At 38.3% G+C, this 22,960-nt stretch overlaps 2 protein-coding genes across 7 annotated transcripts in view; both read right to left on the bottom strand.

Annotated features, from left to right (window-relative positions):
* LOC134755897 (annexin B9) overlaps nucleotides 1-22,960 on the bottom strand; it is a 75,478-nt gene that overhangs the window by 5,164 nt on the left and 47,354 nt on the right. For 4 of the 6 annotated variants that reach the window (XM_063692569.1, XM_063692559.1, XM_063692579.1 and 1 more), the window contains exons 1-5: nucleotides 8,710-8,822; nucleotides 8,397-8,438; nucleotides 6,515-6,691; nucleotides 2,141-2,345; nucleotides 1,572-1,801 (exon numbers count right to left, since the gene is read on the bottom strand). In XM_063692569.1, the coding sequence (XP_063548639.1) occupies nucleotides 1,572-1,801; nucleotides 2,141-2,345; nucleotides 6,515-6,691; nucleotides 8,397-8,426 (642 nt within the window). In that variant the 5' untranslated portion in view covers nucleotides 8,427-8,438; nucleotides 8,710-8,822. Of the gene's footprint in view, nucleotides 1-1,571; nucleotides 1,802-2,140; nucleotides 2,346-6,514; nucleotides 6,692-8,396; nucleotides 8,439-8,709; nucleotides 8,823-16,119; nucleotides 16,124-22,960 lie in introns of those variants that run through there. The other 2 variants (XM_063692603.1, XM_063692595.1) reach the window with 2 other exon arrangements.
* Nucleotides 13,740-22,851, bottom strand: LOC134755870 (protein Pixie). The gene is made up of 12 exons (XM_063692511.1): nucleotides 22,741-22,851; nucleotides 22,313-22,527; nucleotides 21,546-21,761; nucleotides 21,149-21,356; nucleotides 20,223-20,409; nucleotides 19,856-19,977; nucleotides 19,400-19,500; nucleotides 18,504-18,681; nucleotides 16,192-16,313; nucleotides 15,488-15,684; nucleotides 14,772-15,006; nucleotides 13,740-13,908 (listed from the first exon to the last, which is right to left on the bottom strand). The coding sequence occupies exons 2-12, from the start codon at nucleotides 22,523-22,525 to the stop codon at nucleotides 13,861-13,863; spliced, it is 1,827 nt and encodes a 608-aa protein (XP_063548581.1). The 5' UTR covers nucleotides 22,526-22,527; nucleotides 22,741-22,851; the 3' UTR covers nucleotides 13,740-13,860.

Below are 22,960 nucleotides of genomic sequence, written 5' to 3'. Positions count from 1 at the left end.
TATAATCGTTGCAGCTTTGTTGAATTAAAGGAATTTGCTAAAAACATTTTCTATAGAGGTGATGAATCAAGGTTCATATGGGTAAGTATACTTACCCATATGAACCTGTTATTGTAATTGGGTCACATCTCTGATGTCTGGGTTAGATCTCTTTAACACAACAATGCTGCACCGAAACTGCTTCAAAATGTACGATACCTATTTATCAGCATACTACATACTGCTTTAACACAAAGCTAGCTACGGGCATGCACAAATGCTAATCAAAACGTTTGATATATTCTTAGGAAACTAGGCTGTACTTACCTACTCAGATTTTAAGTAGGTAGGTAGGTACTGTAGGTACCTAATAGCCTATGAAAGCCTAGTCGTCTAAAACCCTCTTTACGGGAAATGTCGACAGTTACGGGTTAAATGAGGTCACCCTGTGTGACCCGTGCCCATAGCTTTCCATAACCCTGGCATAAAATGAAATCTTTATGAGTTAGGTAATAACATTTTGTTGAACGAGCGATCTAGCCCCACGGTTAACATTTTGATTAAAGTTACAGTCTGTCATAAATCATTTTATGTTATCACTATAACCCCCTATACGATGTGTGGTACGGGAAGTTGGAGGAGCAATTGTGTCACTTAGCTTCAAGCTCGGGTAAATCCATTCGACCCTCTCAGCAAATATCCACCGTATTACCTTTTCTTAATACCAAAATCGCTTAATCTGACAGATGGATTTACCCGAGTTTGAAGTTAAGCGACTCAATTAAACTATCTGATCTGAGGGCCTAGCCAAGATGCCAATCGTTTGCGCCGTAACGAACGAAACGGTAGGTAATGTAAATCTTGGCTAGGCCGGCTGATGTCTATTTGGTCCACAATTTTTTAAGAGACGTACTGTGCCATCATTAACTACTTACCTACTATAAAAATGCCAATAATTTTAATTACATTATTGACGCTCTAACACCAGCGCTAATTGCAGATATCGGCTCAATCGACCTCGACATAAAACCGCGCTTTGCCGATGATTATTTATGAAATGGGATGAAAATAGAATAGTAATTGACGTAAAATAGTAGTATCGCGTTTTACTATCGACACGCTCTGTTTAACCGGCCCGCCATCCGTGAACTATGATAATAAAGATAATCCTAAATGTCGGATAAAGTGGAAAATATATGAAGAGAAAAGGATAATAAAGTTTAAGAAGAGTACCTTCACGCAACACAGGGTAATTGACTGTGCAATTACAATAAAATATTGACCGCTTTAGTTGTAGAAACAATCCCTTTTGACATCGTGCCAACATTCGAATCATTAATGGTTTTATGATTAGGTACATGACCTCAAATACCTACTGACAACATCGTAACATTTTGAGTGACACCATCACGTAAAGCAAACGTAAATAATACATCAGTAAGACTTAGACTTATATTTAACTATTTAGGTAGGCTATCTAATTCTGTGTTTTTCTGTTCTGAAACTCCTAAACGCGCACGAAAATATTGATGCCAAGATTTTGTAAACGCTGGTTGGCAGAACTGGCAGAAGAACAAAAGGTTTGAACTGACCTGTCTCAGTTGCTGGTAGGACCGGGTGATGAGGATGGCGTTGAACACGGACTCGTCGGTACCCCACTGTCCCTCGCCGGCGTTTGCGAGGGCCTCGGCGTCAGCCTTGGAGGCGCCTTCGTCCACGCCTTGGTTCTCGTCGCGGTTGGCCATGCAGAGCGACACGCACAGGCGTTTGAAGTGTCCGGAGGTGTCGCCCTTTAGGTCTGACTCTAAGCTTTTGCCGTACACTGGAAGAAACGTTCATGTTAATAAACGGTGTAGCAGAATATGTCATCAGTATTATCATATAATCATAGGAACATGCTATTAAATAAATGTAAGTGTGCGTGTTTCTTATCTTTTCTGGGTTACTCACTTTATTTATTTTAAACTTTATTGCACATAAAAAGTGTACAACAGGCGGACTTAATGCCATTATAGGCATTCACTACCAGTCAACCATAGGGCTAAACAGAAAAGGCTTTAGCTCCCATTTATCTTTAGTCTCATTCATTGCAAGCCTAAGTCCAATGATGTTTAAGCTATATTGATGACTTATTATAGCATCCAATGCTGTCCCAACTTACGCTGTTCGTAGAAAGCGGAAATGGTCCTAATGCCGTAATTGGAGAGTGTGCAGAGGATCTCAATGATGGCTTCCTCGTCGGTGCCGAGCCCCGCGACGGCGTCGTGCAGCTCCTTAGCGTAAAAGTGGGGGAGGGGGGTCATCAGCGCGAGGATCACGTTCTCGAGGTTACCGCTCAGCTCACTCTTCAGTTCGCTGATCAAGTCCTACAAGAATAGATACGGTTAACATTTAAAACTGTTACGTTACAAATTACGTGACTTGATCAAGCCAATGGTTGGACACACAATTTTTCATCCGCCACATTATACATCCAACGTTAGAGCGAATGAGAGGAAGGAGCCTACCTACCTGGTATCGGTTGTTATTTAGATACGTAAGTGTTTTTCATTTTTGCCGATTTCTATAAATAGAATAGGTATGCTAAATTATTTTGGCTTGTATTATAAGACGGACGTACCTATTCATCTGTTTCGCAGGAAAAATATTCAGGTTTACGCCCACAATTTCCTAGAAATGTTTAAATAGGTTTTATATTGTCGTGTTATTTTACCTTTCCTTAATTATATTTTAAAGGTAATTTTTCCGCTTAAACAAGGAAATTGTTGAAGTGAACATTGATCTCTTTCTAGAATAATATGACTATAATGAGCAAGCGCTATTTGTGACTCGGGCGGGTGAGTTCGTTTTAACGTTCGTCAGTCAACATTAATTAAATGTCCATAATATGTCTTAAATATCCCGCGCACGCACATAATACGTAAAAGAAGTTGAATAATTATGCACTATTTAACTACGATAGAAAGGTAATTTTTAAATAAGATAAACAAGCTTTAAATATGATTTAGTTGCTAAGGAATATAAATTGACAAAAATGATTCACAGAAAAGGGAAAATATGTAGGTATGTTCTTTATCAGCAACACTCCTTTCAGTATCCTGTAATACCTCTAATAAATATTAAATAAGCATATCTCGAAATGAAGGACTTGTTTACGTTCAACTTGAGATAATTCCTTTTTTCCAATGATTAATCAAAATACATACAATTCTACAATGTTGACGACAATACTGAATTAAATCCACAGAGGTAACTTTCTACAATCCATGGATCCATTCAATAAAAAATATCTCTTTTTTTTTCTTGAACCTGACTTGCCCGCGCAGCATGGTTTCCCCTATCAGTAAGTCTGTCACTTTCGCACTCACATACTTGTTAGAACGTGACAGGCATGGTGATAAGCGTACCGTAGCAACGACTCCTCTATTGCACTATAGGGCCATTAGAGCTGTAGGACTGTGTGGGGGGATGGTAGCCTGGGGAAAATCCAGGACCCTTCCGCATCACACGAGACGGTTTTGCTACGCTGGAATACTCCTAAAGAGTTTAAATATATCTCGAAATATCTTTTTTGCTCTACCGCGTTTTATCCAGATGTGGTTTTCCTTTGAAATTACACGAATAACCTTTTTCTAATAAAGGAATTAGAACTCTAATTATACAGGGTGGCTAAAAAATAAGTGCATTCCCGTTGCCAGGGAGGTTTTTGGGACTATACTGAGCAACTTTTACTATGAGATCAACCACGAAATCGCGAAAAAAAATTTACCCTGCCATAGAAAATGGATCAGCCAAAATGTATGAAACAGCAAATTTTTTTTCGTGATTTCGGGGTTGGTCCCATAGTAAAAGTTGCTCAGTATAATCCCAAAACCTCACTGGCAACGGGAATGCACTTATTTTTGGCCACCGTGTATAGGGTAGGTAAATTTTTAGGGTGCAGGTAATTTTTTACCTTTAATATGATGTGGCAGACACGTGAAGGTCGCGGAGACAGTACAATGTACACAAATGATATCATCGTGACAGTATGATAACAGAATTGTTTAGGCGTCTTGGTACTTTTGGTAAGCGCATCAAATATAGTAAGTTATTTCCAATGTGAATGAAATGCTATAGCGTGAATGGTTAAAAAAACCGTATATTTTAGCCGTTTCACATTTTTCTATTCCTGTTTTAAAAATAGCAGAATGCGTAACGAATTAGATTAAAACATAGCGACGAGTCAAATTAAATAACCGAGGTTAAAGTTAACACGCAACAGTTAATTAAACAACCCACCCAGATGTAATGTACTTAACTGATAGTACATACCTACCTAATAAAAAAAAGTAAGATGTAAATAGATATATCACAAACGTTATAACGATAGGGGCTGTGTCTAACTAGTAGTTAATAGACGAGATATCTGGAACCATAAATAGGCCGCTATTGTTCTTGGGAAATTAATATCTGACTCACATAGTTGGCCTGTTTACTGCCCGTTCCGCAAGGTCCTCACTCCTCATTGAAATGATTTCGGCGTGTGAATCACTGAGTAAGGTAACTACGATTGTCAAGGCTGCCTACTGACGCTGATGTTATCAGGTTGTTTTTGCTCCCTGTTTATTATATTTAAAAAGTAAGCTTAATAGTTTGTCTTCATATAATAGTTCCGGCGTTGCTGTACAGATTACCTTGAGCAGGTACGGATTCTCCTTATACGAGTAGGTAATATAATTCGTACACTGCGGGCTTTTATATGTTTTGTACTTTTCCTGTTGTTTTTCTATGTTTACAAAATTATATATTTTAGGTACCAAACTTAGAAGTACCTAATGCGTGGGAAAACAGAATTGAGGATGTGGATGTATTAAATTGTGAGTTTAATTCGGGGCGGGGTTAGTTAGCTAACAACTAATGCTATAATATAGCTATGCATAAAATATTATTAACAACTTTCTGTGCAAAAAAAAATAATAGCCACAACCGAATACAGAACCTCCTTCTATGAAATTGAAGTCGGTTAAAAAAGGTGCGTTATTTGCAAACGCCAAAATAGTAAACGTTTTTCCATGTTAATGATAAGGTATGCGATTAGCGAATACCTTTTCGTCCGAAGTTCAGGTCAGATTGTTTAGACTGTAATTTCAAGAACTAGAAAATTAAACTAAATAATGAAGTTATAACTGTGCCTGTATCTTCATCTAAAGAGGTCTTTATATAAACCAGATTTAACTGGCATTAATTTAAATGTACAATACATAGTTCATGATCAGCAACGCAGGCTTCGTCAAGTGCTTACAACAATAAATCAGCTACAGGCTTCGTCACCTACTAACAAATGATATAATCCGCAACAGGCTTTGTCAATCTTAAACACTAAATTAAACTAGGCCAAGTCCCCACTTCGGACCGTAGCCGGTCCAAAAGTCCCCATGACACTGGCAGCGTTGCCCCGTTGAATTGCCAAGGAGATCTGTTGGACCAGATACGATCCGGAGCGAGGATCGCAACCCCTTTCCCTCAGTCGCCGACCCAATTGCCACACAAACTCCTTAGCCTCCGCACCCCAAGATCCTGCAGTCTCCACCGCCACCGGTATGAACTCATACGTTGGTTCCAAGGCAGAGTACTTTAAATGCTTCTGTTTGGCCGCATACTCCGCAGCCGAGCCAGCAGTACTGATGGTGTGATTCAGATGGGACGGGGCAAAGGTGCTAACACACGTCGCGTCCCATAAGAGGCACCGGCCCTTCTGCCAAGGAACCAACGTAAGACCATCTGGCCTTTTGCCGTCCGAACGGCACAAACCCGGAGGCTCCAGGACGCAGGGAACGTTGGCTGAGACCAAAGCCCTGCGAACTACCTCATTTATCGCGTGGTGACGCGAAAAACGACCAGCGCACCTCTGGCAGCTAAGCCCATGGTGTCCGTCCTCCTGAACCATGGCTCCACATATACATCTATGCAACTCGCAAACCTTCGAACCCAACCATAAGGCAGCCGCAATCCTTAAAGAATCATTATCCAGCAGCGTGCCTAACTGGGGGGAAGGTAATGCATGAAGCCATGCTCCTGACTCACACCTAGATGCGGCCTTGAGGCCGGCATACTGGCATTTATTATATTAAATTGTTTATATCGGATGACATCACGATAACATTCAAAACAGGATAAACCAGACGACAAAGTATCTTACGCAAAGGTAGTCAAGTGAGTTTAGGTCGAAAATATCCTCGATTTATGGAAAAAGTATCTATACTTGGAATTTTAGCACAGAAGATAGTGTTCCTGTAGCGAGTGACCGTGTCCTCTGACGGTTTTGTTAATTCAGGCTTGGATCACAAGTGAACAGGTACCTCCCACGTGGATAATTCCAGGTCATACCTTCGGGTAGTTCGGGCCACGTTTAGATTGTAGAGATTTTAAGTTTGTTGACGCTTGACGGTTGCCATGGCGTGATTTCCTCTTTAAAGTCCACGATACAGGTGCGTTGGTGTGCTTGTTCTGTCACAGTTGGCTGGCCCTTGGCTGGTCGTACAGGCGGTCTTACCTTGCCGTAGCTAGTCTTGAAGGTCTCGGCGATCTCGAGCCGCTGCACGATGCCGCGGCGGCACAGCACGTCGATTATGGCCTTCTCGTCCGTGCCCATGCCCTTCATGGCCTTGCGGAGGGTCTCGGCATCCGCCACCGGATCGAAGGGCTCGGCGGGGTACACCGTGGGGGTGCACTGCAATAAATACACATGTTAAATACTGGAACTACTCAGTTTGATGATTATTATTAAGTACCTAATGTTTCCGGATGCGACACCCGTGTGATAGCTGCCGAAAAATTTAAACAGTTCAAACATCAACTGTTGAAAATATTTTCGAGTTTTATGTAAGAGGAGGCACTTTTATGAACAATATACCTGGTCTTCTTTTATATATATTATTGAAATAAAGGTTCATGATCCTGCATGTTTAACAAATTTACCTTTAAGAGTTATCAATTAATGATTTATACTTGTTTGATTTAATTGTGTACTGTATAGGTATTGCGGAACATTCCTTCCCTAGCCCATCGCTTTGCGCAACTCCACCCGACTAGCGGTCGCCAACTTCACTCAGACTTTACGTCGCCAACACCTTCACAGACTTGACACACATCGAGACACACTTCGACACACACACAGACACAGACATCGAGTTCTGAAAAAAGTTTTATGGTAACCCGTCAGTAACGGCAATACATAGGTTGGCTTAGGCATAGTTTTCATCTCTCACAATCCTGATGGACATAATTTATTGCAGACATCCTTCAATATAAGAAAACTAACAGCATATTAAACATACGTTAATTTATAACTTTTCTATGACGATGACATCATTCACCATAAGTAATTTCAGTTAGTCATACGGCGCTTGAGTTTCATTTATGCAGTTTGCTCACTTACAATGCGCCTCTGTCATTCTTTGCACACCCAAGGTAAACCCACTTAGGCCCTATGCACGTGAGCCGCATCGCATTTAATAGCGCCAATTCGATACTAATTAGACAATACCAAGGATTGAATTCTAATCGGTAATTTTATGTATGGAAAAATCGACATTTCTGGTGAAGTTTGTTTTTTCGCGTCCCAAAAAAATCGTTGAATACAAATATCTTATCGAGCTACCCACATAAAGCGTTGCATTTAGGATTCCTTATCTTAGTTTGCAAATGCCGGCCGTCACAAAACAATGGACGGCAATAAACTTCACCTGAACTAACCTTTTTAAGTGCCATACTGATGGTCATCACTTTTGTGTTATCGCCTGACCGCCTGCAAGACGTTTAAAAGATTTTCGTTCTTAAGGTGGTTCACCGCAAATGTTCCCGATAGTACATATTATATGACTAGGTTCTTTGTAGGTCAGTCAGGTAGTTACGAGTAGATGTTAAACTTTATTACAGGGTGGAGTCGGGTGTGACGGATTTCCACGAATATGTTTAAGCAAATAGGTACCTATATGTATGTAAATAGTTACCTATTAGTGTTAATGTGGTCGTTGGCATATTTGGAAACAGTTTAGAGTTATCACTTGACTTAAATACCAGTGTGTACCAAGTCATTAGTTAAATGCAAAGTTAATTAACTTAAGGTGACCTGAGTAATCTGCGTTTTATTAGGTGTACATATATAAATTGAAATCTACCTACTTCACTCAATTTAGTCTATCTTAACTCTTAGTGAGATTTTAAACTGTGTTAATTTGGCCTTGATTCAACTTAAAACAGCAACATTGAAATCTATTAACCCCGTATCTGAAAACACTATCACCTATTATGTTTTTACTGTCTCAAGTTGTTTAATTTACAACCTTGAAAAAAGATGATGTCATCTTAGCGAGAATCAATAGAACTAAGAATCCGCTTATATTAAATAGGTATAATGTGGGTTGGAAACTTACCTTGTACGGGTAGTACTGTTGTCCACTCATGTTGATTGTTTTCTAAAAAATAAATTCCTTTTATGAATACACAATTTTCCCGTTAGCCGCTAAAAATAAGTTTCCATTAGTAAGAAGTGCACACCAGCACACCCAACCAGGCTTTTAGCGATTAGCAAACAACCGGCCGGCACGGAATTTTATTACTTTGCGAAAACTTATTTTCAGCAAAATTCATGTAAAAATTTGCTGTATATTTCTTCGAACACTATTAAAGTCACTGTAACGGTAATTGTCTTGAAAGTATTTGGAAAATTTTGGTTATAATACCCACTTGTTTTTCAGTAGAGCGACACACCCAGTCCACGGACTCACGGCTCCGAAATGAACACGAATGAAACGCGGAGGTCGGTGTCGGTCGGCAGCTCGTATCAACGTTTTTGTTGCTCTCTCACTCCCTGAACCGGTAAGGGGTCGGCAACTCTTGGTCTAATTTATAATGCTGGCTTATAGATTTTTTTTAATACAGTTGCTCAAAAAGTGCTACTTTTCGTGGCTGTTTAGCGTGCGGAAAGTTGGCTTTCGCGAACTAGTGCTTTTTACTTTTCCAATTTTTTTTAAATTTTTACTTGTTCCAATTCATGACTACTTATTGATGAGTGTTAATATTAGTTTCATTTAAACGTCGTAATCAACATAAATACCAACTGTTAATGTAAGAATACGAAAAATATGCATATTTCATATTTTATTACTTACCTCTTCATCATTATAAGTATTATAACACGTTTATTTTTTAATGTTGAAAAACCGTTCTTAATAAGTTGTCTGAATGGAACGGAACGCCTGTCAAAGAAGAGGCGTATTTTCTTACTGCAAGCAGGGGGGTGTCACTGCGCAGTTTAGGTATATTTGGCCGGCGCACCGCCCGGGAAGGTGTATGGCAGTGGGCTGCCGCTCGGCTCGCACGATAGTCGTGTCACGTGGCGCTCGCGCAAAATTGAAAATACGCAATGGCTTCGAAACCTAAATCGCGATCTAATCTGTATAAAAGATAATGTTCTGTTTACGGATGTCTGAATAAACGGAAGAACAAGGAAGCAGAAAAACATATTTTTTAAATTCCGGCGGACTATATTGACCGACATATTTTCAAAGGAATAAGTACTTCTGTGGCATACCTACTTCCGTGAGAATCAGACATACTATCTCCGGCCATAAATTTTATGTTTACAGAATCAACGTTTGTAATTCCTACATATTTATCTTAAAAATAATAAATCAGTAGGTATAGGTACAAAAACTTGTCAAGTGACAACCCCGTGCCGACACTCGCAGCTCGGTCATAAAACTGCGGCGCGCAAAGAAGATTCACGGTTCGTGCGCGGTTATAAGTTTCAATTTTGCTTGCAGGCGGCGAGTGTAGGTATAATTTTATACCTAAATCTGGCTTTTGTGAAGGAGTGAATTTTCTGTACGGTAGTACTATTAGTTATTCTGTGCTGCAAGAATGTTTTAAGTTTCTAAAGGCAACATTCGATATTGTTTTTATAAATATACGATACACAAATAATCATAAATAACGATATTTAGGTAATAATAGTACAATGTTTTAATATTTACAATTGTTCTGTCTTATAGAACATGCATTTGAAAAAAAAACTTTCATTGAAGTGGGTTCAATAATAATAACAAAATCTATTCTAGTCGAATACACACTAGAAAAACACTTCTTCATAATGTCAATGTCAATGATGTCACAGAATTAATAATATAAAACTACGTGGTCAACGGGTGACCCGTTGACCACGAACGCTGTAAAGAGTTCGAAAAACGTCGGGATGTATTATAAATTCAATATACGCGATATAATCCGTTTTCATAGTTTTATTTCATGAGTAACTATCGCGGTAACCGAAGACAATAATATAAAACTACCTGAACTGTTTCGAATTCCGTTCCTTTCTTGTTGCTTTTCTTATTTTTTCGCAACTGTATTAAAAAACGTCGTTCGATACACGTGCGGAAATGTCATTCTTGTGATATACTTTCCGCACTAGCATCGAAATGTACTATTGTCTGGTCGGAAAGGTCGCGGCAGAGGTAGGTAGGGCCTTTTCCACAAGTTTTTGATCTATTTTACTATTTTTTATATATTTATTTACACATGTTGACCTATCTTTTTGCAATTTTCGACACTACCTACTAATATAATTACAAAACTGTTTATAGGTAAAAGTGGTAGGTACTTTAATGATCGAGATTTTTGTTTGAGTTCGTCTTAAAAGAAATATAGTAACAATCGAAACCCCAATATTAATTAGAAATCAATATGCCTATACCTACTAATAACGTTGCTTACCATTACGCAAAAAACGGCAAAAAAATCACGTGTGTTGTATGGGAGCCCCACTTAAATATTTATTTTATTCTGTTTTTAGTACATATAAATTATAAACTAAAATAGATGTCATAGGTATACTGTACCTTACCAATTACTAAAGAAAAAGTGACTTACCTAGCTCTTCAGTGACCGAGGCCCTGAAAATACTTAGTTCAAATTATATTAAAGTTAAAGTCAATACAAATAAAACAATGTAATAAAAGCCGCATTGAGTCGACCCCTGTTCCACGTAATCTCGTCTGCGGCGGTGATGTCATCGCACCGCGCCGCCGGCGGCTTCGGCGGCAGAATACAAGATGCGGTCACCCAACAAGCTCCCTCCGCACTCCCATTGAACTTATAGTATCCTAGTAAATCTGTAGTACAAACTGTTACGTAGGTATACTATAGTATTAATATCAGTTGTTAATGATACGATCCCAGTTCAGATTAATCCCTCCGTACTCCCATTGTCACTCCTTATACCTACGCTCATATTGTATCCTCTAGTAAAGCTGTAGTACAAACTGTGATAACTGTTATTGTGCCATAGTATTAATAGTAAGTACTTATTTAATGATGAGGTCCCAGTATAGTCTAATCCCTCCGTGGTCTCTCGATTGCACTTTCTCCCTCCCTAGGCCTATTTGCTCATAGTGTCATAGACTCATAGCACCCTGATGACTTGTTATTGTGTCTTAATGCCCATAGTATTGTATTAATGACATTGTCGCGGTTATTGACGCTATTCCCTCTGCATTCTGTGAACTATCACCACTCAATATACATAACTAACGCAGCGTAGGTCTGGTACTACGTAGGCGAACAACACGCGAACGCGAAGCGGCGCGGCGTGTACCGTGAACCAATCCTTTGATACCTATACAAGTGTCCTACGTGGGCGATCTCGAACCACCGAACGCCGCGTAAGCATAAAATAAAAGCTACACAAGACCGTAAAGTTGCTTTTTGCTGTAAGTAAAAGATTCTATATAAAAGAAACACGAGCGTAGTGAGTGACACTGCTTAATTCACTATTTTCAAACAGCAAAGTATGTTTGGTATTTTTTCGTAAATTCCCAATTTTTTTAACTCTGACGAAGAAGTCTATCTGAGTCTCATTAAGATTGTCATCAAATATTACTCACTAGCATCCGCTGAGCTGAATCATATGTTGATCTGAATGACTCGTATCAACCATGACTAGGTCATTGCACAAACGTGTATTTTGTACTGTATACAGGTTTCACCGTCATAGTAATACTCATACATGTGTGAGCCATAAGTCATAATGCATTGCATGTGGCCGATGTGGCGTTGAACTGATTCAGGTCGGCTCCTTCAGATTTTATTGGGTGCAATGTAATATATAACCATTGAGAGTATCTGTGTATAGGGTAAAAGTTATCTTTATACTGATTGCCGGAAAAACTCGCCCCATGAATGAATATTCGAAATTACAGAGAATATGTGACGAACTATGCTGCTGAGTATTAGGTATTCTGTAATTATGTAGTTACGTAAAAAATACCTCAATTAATTCTCAATCGGCGTATGAGACATGTTTATTTATACGCCCTGTCTGTATAAAACTGGTTTCTATCCCCCAAACTTCCGGTCAAGGTTCGCGATTGAATTAGATCACTCGTATCGCTCGGAGAAGAGTGAGTCACCGGATTGATAAACTTGATGTTGGTTCGATGCCATTAACAAGTTGTTAGCAAGTCTATTTAGTAGGTAGATGTTTTTTTAGGGTTCCGTACCCAAAGGGTAAAAACGGGACGCTATTACTAAGACTCCGCTGTCCGTCTGTCTGTCACCAGGCTGTATCACATGAACCGTGATAGCTAGACAGTTGAAATTTTCACATATGATACTAAATAGTACAGAACCCTCGGTGGGCGAGTCCGACTCGCACTTGTCCGGTTTTTTGGGAACGTTTTGTTAATTATAGCGTAAGGTAGGTACCCCTAGGTAAATCATTTAGGTAATCTTAAATGTTTACCGCGGCTAGATTTCCAGATTTAAACGTTTTTAGGCCTTTTAGGGTTCCGTATTAAAAAGGTAAAAAGGAATGTACATTTGTGGTGCGACTCTATTTGTCACATTTTTTTAAAGGTTTGTCCACAGAAAACCGCCGGTGGTGGGTCTGTGGTTTTCTTGCAGAGTACTCAATTCGTTCTCCCGAGTTCTCTAACGCCTAATATTATTGAACGAGCAATTTTTACAAAAATAAACAGGATTCAGTGTCAGGTGTATTTGTTGCAGTTAAAGTTAAATGACATAATTTCTTACTTGTTTTATTAAGATAACAACATATTTATAAAAAAAACCCAAATAATTGGATGTACCGATTTTGATAAACATGAACTAAGAACCATCATTTGAAAACCTGCTTTTAAATAAGAAAAAAACCGGCCAAGTGAGAGTAGGACTCGCGCACGAAGGGTTCCGTGCCAATATGCAAAAAACAGGAAAAAAATCACGTTTGCTGTATAGGAGCCCCACTTAAATGTTTATTTTATTTTGTTTTTAGTATTTGTTGTTACAGCGGCAACAGAAGTACATCATCTGTGAAAATTTTAACTGTCTAGCTAATACGGTTCATGAGATACAGCCTGGTGACAGACGGACAGACCGACAGACAGCGGAGTCTAAAGCGAGGTTTAGGCTAGCAATAACTTGCATGCAATTTACGTTACATTGCTGACTACTAAGGTAGAAACTGCATTCACAATGTTTATCAGATACCGCAATGTAATGAATGAAAATTGCATGCAAGTTCTTGCTAGTCTAAACCTCGCTTTAGTAATAGGGTCCCGTTTTAGCCCATTGGGAAAAACCGCATCCAAATTGGTACCAGCATGCTTTTATAAGAAACCTCTTTTTCATTTCTGTTCTCCATTTGGCAAGTCACTATTTCCAAGTGCAAGCATTTATGTTTCGTAATAGGTATAAAAAATAAATAATAATTACAAACGTGGTTGTATAAAACTGATTTTTATTACAGTAATATAATGGAAATACACGGATGGCGGGCCATCACGGTTGTGACAGATACAGTTCCGGCGAAGTATATAAATATCGTGGTCTTTCGGCAGTCTAGTCCTCCAGGAAGAAGTATTGGCCTGCCCGTTTCTGTTCCATGTCCTGGAACACAAGGGGAAACATTAATACCTACGCATAAGTATATCACTGACCCGCTTTCCTTGTTTACGACTTAAAAATCCCCCATCAATATCAACAATCGGCAGTACCTGCATTGATTTTAACTACATTTTTGGTGTTGGCCTCATTATTGCGTTCTATTTTGTTGACATGACTGTATAACAAAGGCAATTTATTTATAGTTGTCTATTTTATTAGCACAACCGGAATTCTGCAGTTGTCAAAAAATGGACAGAAAAATTCAGGTCAAAAAACATTGATTTGTAATTACACAGTATAGTTGACTTTGGTTGCACTTGTTCTAAAAATACGGAGAACGAAGAATCCGAAGAAACGAAATTAGTAACAGTACATCCTACATCCCAACTCACTTTTCAAGACAGATGTTTTTTAATCTTAAGCCTAAAGTATCTTCTAAAGGCCACTAAGCCACTATCTGGCCGAATTTAAGCGATTGTTGGTTATGCGGCCTTTTGGAGTGCTAACTTTGAAAGCAATGTTTGTTATATGAGTACCTTCAAGCAACACCGGGAAGACGGCATTCGTATTATTTCCCCTCTGCCGAAGTATAGGTACAACTGTACTAGTGGCTATGCGTATTGTGACTCATCTATACACAAAAAGAGATCGAGGTGTGCAAGATTTGTTTTTGACGTGTGTCATTTTCTACGTACTTGTGTCGTCATTACTGTGTGCACGTTTCCCCCCGCAAAAAATTGCAGACTGATTTGTACGGTAAGATATCACTTGGGCCCCTCCCTGGCGTTGCTCGAAGATGAGTACATATTTAGTACAGTTGACAGCTGTCTCCATATCAAGGTTAACTTGTACACTAATGAACTGACCTTCACAGAAGAATGTTTATTGATCCTAGGTCTGAAGTTGTTAGGGTCCCTCCTGAACGTGATGCCCAGCAGCTCGAGGAACTTGTTCATGCCGTTGAGCAGCGACTGCGGCGCGTGCGCCGTCGCGTCCGTCGACGGCGTGCCCTCGAACACGATCACGCGGTCCGCCAGGTACGTCGCCATGATGAAGTCGTGCTCCACCACGAAGCCTGTCCGCTTCGCGTGGAGGATGAATCTAAGGAATGTCGTATGTGTAGTTCATAATACATGTGTGAGGGAGTCTGTTACTAAGAAAATAAATAATGGTGCTACGTAAGTACACAAAGCACTTTATAAAACATCCAACAGTCCCATAAACAAGGGGAAATTGAGAGATAAAAGAGGTATCTGAAGCATGATACTTAGCAGTTATACCCCGTTTTTGTAAGATTAGAATTTTTCTAACCTCAAAACTAGTGGTAAGTAATTATAACTTTTTATTCCGAAATGCTAGGGTTTCTATGATATATATAATATTGCGGTACAATAATATGCAAACAACACAATATTTCGTGAAAAAAGTTACCACCACTTTTGAGGTTATACAATTTCTGATCTGAAAAAAAAAAAAAAAAAAAAAACAACCAGCCAAGCCAGCTTCCACATACAATTTGGCAGTGTGGAGCGATCCGCGCGGACAGTCCGCGTGACACTAAAATCAGCCTAAATCTGCTTACCTTTTAATAACCTTAGCTGCAACCAAACGCTGTTCAGAGTCTAGGTAAGCAGAGGGCTCGTCAATGAGGTACACATCGGCCGGTTTGCCCAAACACAGCACCAATGCCACTCGCTGCAATTCACCTCCCGACAGGTTCTGAACCTCTTGGTCCATGATCTCCTCAATCTTCATGGGCTTCATCACGTCCGTGATAAACTGGAATAAGGACACCACTCAAATATTAATTAGGCTACAATGCCGCTTTTATACATCACTTACTTATTAATTCATTTTTAACAATAAAAAAATACAATTCTTTAAAAAACATTTCCGTGTAATCTTTGTAATAAATTAATCATATAGTTTTATTATAAAATGGGTTCTAAAAAATCCCCACTTAAACGAAAATCCTGAAAAAGGACTAAAAACCTGCACATGTCCTGACAAGAAGACTTCAGGGTAGTCCCCTTATAAAGTGAATCCCCTTAGCAAGGATCCACTTTGTTCATGGCTAGCTATATGTGGTTTTTGCCTGCTTATGCACATGAAGCATAAGGACCTTTCTCTGATGGAAAGCCACATATGTATATATGTATATGTATACTTCAGATATATTTGTATCAATTCCAAATCATGTCTGTGTTCATGAGTTTTGTTTTTCTTTAATTAATGGTTCTCAACCAGGAGTGGAACCAGTTTTTACTATTTGGCATGATAACTTACCTGAGGATGAATGTATGCATCTCTAATTTTTTCATGCAGCAAGCTTCGGACTAGGCCCTGTGACTTGGGAGATATCTTCTGTGGTTTATAACTAATGTGCAACTGCGGCAGGGTGCCCGAACCTGAGGAAAGAATAAACTACTATATCAACTACATTTTACTTTTTACTACATTTTACTATATCAATTACAACAACAACAAACTCCCAGGGGATGTAGTAGCGGCCCAAAGTGTCAATGAGTTTAAGAATAAATTAGATAAGCACAAAGCAAATTCTACTCAACACTGAGAACTTGGTTTATGACTCTGGATACAGGCATTATCAGTTGTTTAAACTGCCTGCCTGCATTACAAATAATAATAATAATAATTTTAAACGTAAGTTACTTTGCATAATAGATGTTTTTTTTTAGTGAATTTAATAGTAAGCACATTCAATTGCCTAGATATATATAAATGATATGTTATTTCCCCCGAATCCATGTGTTTTCACACCATACATTTGGTGGGGAGACAAGTTCTTAAGAGACAAGTGCAATCTATAAAAATAATATGTGCCATACACTCTTTCCGTCAATATGGCACCCTGGCTCCGCACAGGTGGATTGCTGATGTATATTACATATAAACCTTCCTCTTGAATCACTCTATTAAAAAACCCCGCATCAAAATCCGTTGCGTAGTTTTAAAGATCTAAGCATACATAGGGACAGACAGACAGCAGGAAGCGACTTTGTTTAATACTATGTAGTGATAATCCTTGTAAATTGTATATTAACATTATAACTGGTTACAAGGCGATACAATTGATTAATTTAAACAATAACACAATAATCTCGTCAAATATGCGGGCGTAAGTCTTTACGGCACTCGTGCTGTGTTTAAATAGTTAGCAGTCCGCGAATATTTGTATTTTAGTGTAACTTGTATGCAAATTACTCTAATGCACATTACCATCAGTGGATAACGAAGACTCCGCGTGTCGTAAACATTTTTGAAACACAGGATGAAAGTAGAGATCAAATAGTTCAGTTCTAGCCATAACAATTTTTAACAATACATTTAGCTATATTTCGATAACACACTTATAACCTCAACACGTAAGCAAAACCTTTGTGATCTGTCATCGAAAATTATCGTAATACACGTAACGCTACATTTATTTTAGTAAACGATGCAGATTATAACACAGTTTTCTTTAGAATTCTATAAAATTCATTTTTCACAATGAAGCGAAAACCGATTGACAACTTTCACAAAAGTGACGTTTGAATGTTAGTGTTGCCAGATGTGTATAAAAAAAAATCAATCGATATTTTACTACGGGCGTGTTCAAGGTACATTTTTATAGTTTGTCAAACTACTGTCTCATTTCAAACATAGACAGAGAATCATACTATCTTTGTCTTACACTAGTACTGGCACCCAAAAGAAAAGGAGGAGTATAGTTTTTTTGTTCTCATTTACTACCAATTTAGTTTGACCAACTATAATTGACCAACTCGACTAGTGGACGGCGTACGAGCCATTTGGGCATTATGACCGCACGTTGTCTACCGTTCTACAGTTTTTATGCTGTTTTCATTTGTATTCTGGTGAAAAATAAAGTTAAAGAATATTATACTCTGGCAGACCTCAGTAGAAAAAGGCGGCAAATTTAAAAATGTAGGCGCGAAGAGTTGTCTTCCCATAGAAAATTTGAATTTCGCGCCTTTTTCTATTGACAAAGTGGGAGTGTTTCAGTAATTTATAGTTTGTCAAAGGACTGTCTCATTCCAAACATAGAGAGAATCATACTATCTTTGTCTTACACTATTACCCAAAAGAAAAGGATGGGTATAGTTTTTTTTTGTTCTTATTTACTGACAATTTGTTTTGACCAACTATATATTGTAATGCTCAATTCACTTTAATCGGGATTTTTTTACTCTTGACATATTGAAAAAAGAACAGCAAATAGCGCAATTCGATAACCGATAAGATTAACAAACCACTGTGGATTAGCCATTGTCCAAACTAAATATCTGCCTTCTTTCCGTCATGGGTAAAAACAAGTAAAAATATAGTTTATAACGCGTATGAATTCGCCGCTAGGGGCGCTAGTGTAGATGGCGGTCTTTTCCATAGTTTGAAATGTCAAATGTCACTTGTCACTTCAATGACTGACAGCTGTTCTTTAGTCTTTTGGACCACCATCAACAGAGGCGCCAACTGGTGAGCAAAAAAACGATAGCCCTCATTGGATACTCATTGGCTTTGAATGTGACAACTGTCTACAACGAAATATGTACTGTGCAGTCTGTGCTACATACCTTCATTAGGTTCCAAGTTGCCAGCCAACATTCTGATAAATGTCGTCTTTCCGGTTCCGTTCTCTCCGAGCAAAACTAAAATCTCGGAGTCTGAGAACTCGCCGGACTTCACGTGAAGATTGAAATCTCCCATTTTTTTCGACATTTCCGGGTACTCATAGTGGTTCATTCTTTTAATCTAAAAAATATAAATTGATACATATTACAGGAACCAGTATCATGAAAGCTTTTCGTATACCAGCAGAAATCTCTTTCTAACTTTACGGCAACTATTAAGTATTAACGGTCGTAAACGAGCTCTAGATTTATTTACGAAGTCAGATCCACGGAAGTCCACCCTCTACATCAGAAGTTTGTATGCTGAGGGGGTCAACGGTCAGTATCTGTTTACCTATACCAAAGATAGATATAACTCCGTAATAGAGGGATACAGTCTAAGTAAAAAACGTGCCTCGAAAATCACGAAAATTTGATTCTCGATCAGATGGCGCCACTAGTTTTGGCCTACTCTCGTATAGAGGGCGTTGACGGTTTCGTTTGTAATTTATAATTTTAACGCATATCAGTGAAAGAACATGGGTCAAAATCATATAAAAATGATTAATGGAAATAAAAAAATCATTTATCCATATTTAAATACATTTTAACGTATTTTTATAAATCTTCATTTTTAGTTTTAAAGCATGTCGATAGATGGCAGTGAATTTACAGTGGTTACAAAATTTACTATGACAGTACCGCTCTATCTTATTATATCCTCATTGCCTATACCTACCTGCAGTGTGTACACTGTGTACTTATTCATTCGTTCATTTCATTCACAACAGAACAAAATCTATTTCAATGAGTATAAAACCTTTCAAGAACTCAGTTTGGGTAAATAAAAAAATACTGACCTCTTCTTCAGTTGCTGACTCAGCAACCTTGAAGACCAAGGATTCAGTCCTGAATCTCATGTTTTCAGTGGGCACAAACCCATCAAGAAATATATTGATACCTGAGGAAAAACGTTACTTATTACTTATTTAGTTTTTGGGGTTTTCTTATACAAACTTTCATAAAATGTATGGCCAGTTCATTTACACCGCCAGAAATTTAATGACCCAAGTACACCAAGCCGCAAAACTGCATGGCCACTTTATGAATGGATTTCATTCATAATGCGTCCACGCCCTTTTACAGCTCGCTGTACACTGTATCAGCCGCATATGCTCATAAATATCTGAACATGAACAAGCCACCTTGGTAAGCATTTAGTTTAATGTATTTGATGGTTACTGCATTTATTTAATCAATAATTATTTATATTATGTGTATATTCAAATTTAAATCACTTAATATTAGAAACTAACCTTCTCGTACAGAGAAAGGCATAGTCACAACACCATAAGCACCAGGCACGCCATACAGACAGCAAATAAAGTCAGAAAGGTAGTCCAGCACTGACAAGTCATGTTCCACCACGATGATGAACCTGTACAAAAGAAATACCTACACTTTAAAATAAACTTAATTATAGAAACTAAACATAACTAGGATAATATAAGATATTTTCTGGCATTGCAAGTATTATCAGTGACTTATTTTTAGCAAGTAATTTAAAAAACGGTTAACAGTTAGGACGGCCTAGAAGAGGCATCATGGGTCAAACAGCTAGACAACTGGATATGGGTATCACAACCTTACAAATATTTGCCTTATCATACATGCAAGCCTTACTTATCAGGATGGATGAGCGAGCGAATTGTGCGGGCAGCGTTGAGACGCTGCTTGACGTCCAGGTAGGAAGACGGCTCGTCGAACATGAAGATGTCCCCGTTCTGGATGCACACCATGGCACAGGCGAAGCGCTGCAGCTCTCCTCCGGACAGTGCCGCGATCTCGCGGTCGCGGATGTGAGAGAGATCTAAGGATAAGCAATTTAAAATGTTGTGTACCTGCTGGCAAAGTCATTAAAGCTTAGATGTAATGATGTTCCTGGCATTGATCCGGCTTTTCTGCTTCCCAATCCAGAGGAGGCCTTATTGGGAATTGTCCGGTTTCCACACAAAGTTTTTCTTAATCAAAAAGAGACTGGTGTGTCTTCGCGCAAGTGACACCCTTTAGGACTAGGCATATAAAGTAGTTTGACCATACCATTAGGCATTAAAGCTACCACCATTATGACAAAAATAATCAACTATGTAGATTTAGTTATAACACATGGTCTTAACAATGTAAATGTATCATGTCCTTAAAAGCAGAACAATAGATTGGAAACATTGGAATTGAGCTAAATGAGAACCAATTACACATCTGTAGACTGTCAAAACTCACTACTCCATAAGACTTAAGAAGATGTTACCACTTAACTATTAAAAAAAAAATATTATAACAATATTGCATTATCAATCTTCCAGTTATGAAATACCTATATGAAAATGTATTATTAACATTAATAGTGTTTCATAAGTTGATAGAAACATGCTCAAACAAACGATATATATATATATAGACAACTATTCATGTTTGTATGATTTTGTACTTAAATTGTTATTACAGAGTACAATTGACAAAATGCTATTTCTAACAACACTATTTAATTTCTATAAAATTTAACAAACATCAAATAACGAAATACACACAAACAAAAAAATACAACTCACCAAGCATCTTGCAAATTTGATCTATATTGTTCATATCATTTTTCCTATTCAACAGTTGTCCAACTGTTCCTTTCACAGCCTTGGGGATCTGGTCCACATACTGAGGCTTGATCAGGGCCTTCAGGTCATCCTCCAGGATCTTGGTGAAATAATTCTGCAGCTCAGAGCCGCGGAAGTGGGAGAGGATCTCTTGCCAGTCCGGGGGATCCTAAAAACAGGTGTCATGTGTGAAATTAGAGATCTTCAAGGTTTCTTAAATAATATACTTAACACATTCACTGCAGGATGAGGTCAAAAGACCCCATACATAATAATTACAAGTTACACTAATTGCCGCAGCAAAGGTAGGTTGAGTTATATTAAACAAGCCTATATATCTGTCTAAATTACATCTTACAGAATAGCGGCCTAGATTGGGTTTCTGTTTCCCCGCAAGGATCTTAAGGGCAGTAGACTTGCCGATACCGTTCTGGCCAACAAGCCCAAGAACTTCACCCGGTCGCGGGATGGGCAGGCGATGTAGCTTGAATGAATTCTTGGAGTAGCGATGGGTTGTATGTTTTTCCAGGTTTGACGGGATGTTGATAATGGTAATTGCATCAAATGGACATTTCTGTGGACAAATTGTATATTAATCTTACTCATAAGCATAATCTTATACATCAAAACACAAATGTTTGTATTTAAAAAAAAATGGTTTATGTTACTATGCCAACAATACAAATAGTTGTCTAATTGGAACTATTTTTCTATCTTATGTATTGATGTTAAAACTATGTCAAAACAGCAGTGTTTCTGGCTTTTCTAGTGCCCTAACCTAGGTTGGTCTCTAAGAAGCTTTTGATCCTGGATAGAAATGGAATTGACTGGCATAAAAAAATTGTGATTTTTTCCAAAATCTTTAAATGTCAATAATTGTTAATTTAAAAGTTAGGACAGGTATTCTAAGACAATTTTGCAACCATAACAAGACGGGATACCAAAAATCATCTGTATACAGCTATAGGCACAAAATGGTTAGGGAAATTTGAGCTTAATAATATAATTTTGTTACACAATATATCTTAAAAACGGTAAACTAACATGACCATGATAAACATTGCGGTTATTGATCACTTTGTTTTCTGAAATGACAAATACAGCTTGTAACTTGTAAGGTCTTACCTTGACACAAATACCACAACCGATGCAGAGTTCTTCCGAAATGGTGGCGATTTTGTCGTTGGGCGTTACCTCGATGCAAAGCTTGCCCATCCGCACCACCGGACAACTCTTCTTGCACTCCTGCCTGCATCGCTTCGGCTTGCAGCGATCGGCGTTCACAATTGCGATACGCGTGAGCTTGTCCGTCTCCTCATGCTGTTTATTTCGAGACATAACTGTCAACGAAAACTAACTATTAAAAAACACTAACCAGCTGTAATTTACAATTCAACAATTTCGTCTCATATGTGGCATAATTTCACACATAACCTCAACTTGTATTGGCAGTTTTTATAAATTGCAAACTGTAGTATTAAAAGGAAATTAAGGATAACATAAGTATTATGTATAAAATTTAACTTGGGACTTGTAAAAAAGCGTATAAGTACCTGGTAAAAGAGAGCGAACGCTGGCGAAATCTTGCCTACGTTCGCGTGTCCCTTACTTTGAAATGTCAAAAGGAATTATTTTCTACATTCTGTCATGACTGTCTTGTGTACTTGACAGTTTGATCTAGTTATTACTAAAAACGTTCATATGTGAAAACCATTTTGTTATTGAGAAAATACCTAGAATAAATTCGTTTTAAATTTTAAATAAAAGATGTGT

Source organism: Cydia strobilella, chromosome 1 (assembly GCF_947568885.1).
Source record: "Cydia strobilella chromosome 1, ilCydStro3.1, whole genome shotgun sequence".
NCBI classification, from domain to species: Eukaryota; Metazoa; Arthropoda; class Insecta; order Lepidoptera; family Tortricidae; genus Cydia; species Cydia strobilella.
This window is presented reverse-complemented; position numbering and strand designations above follow the sequence as displayed.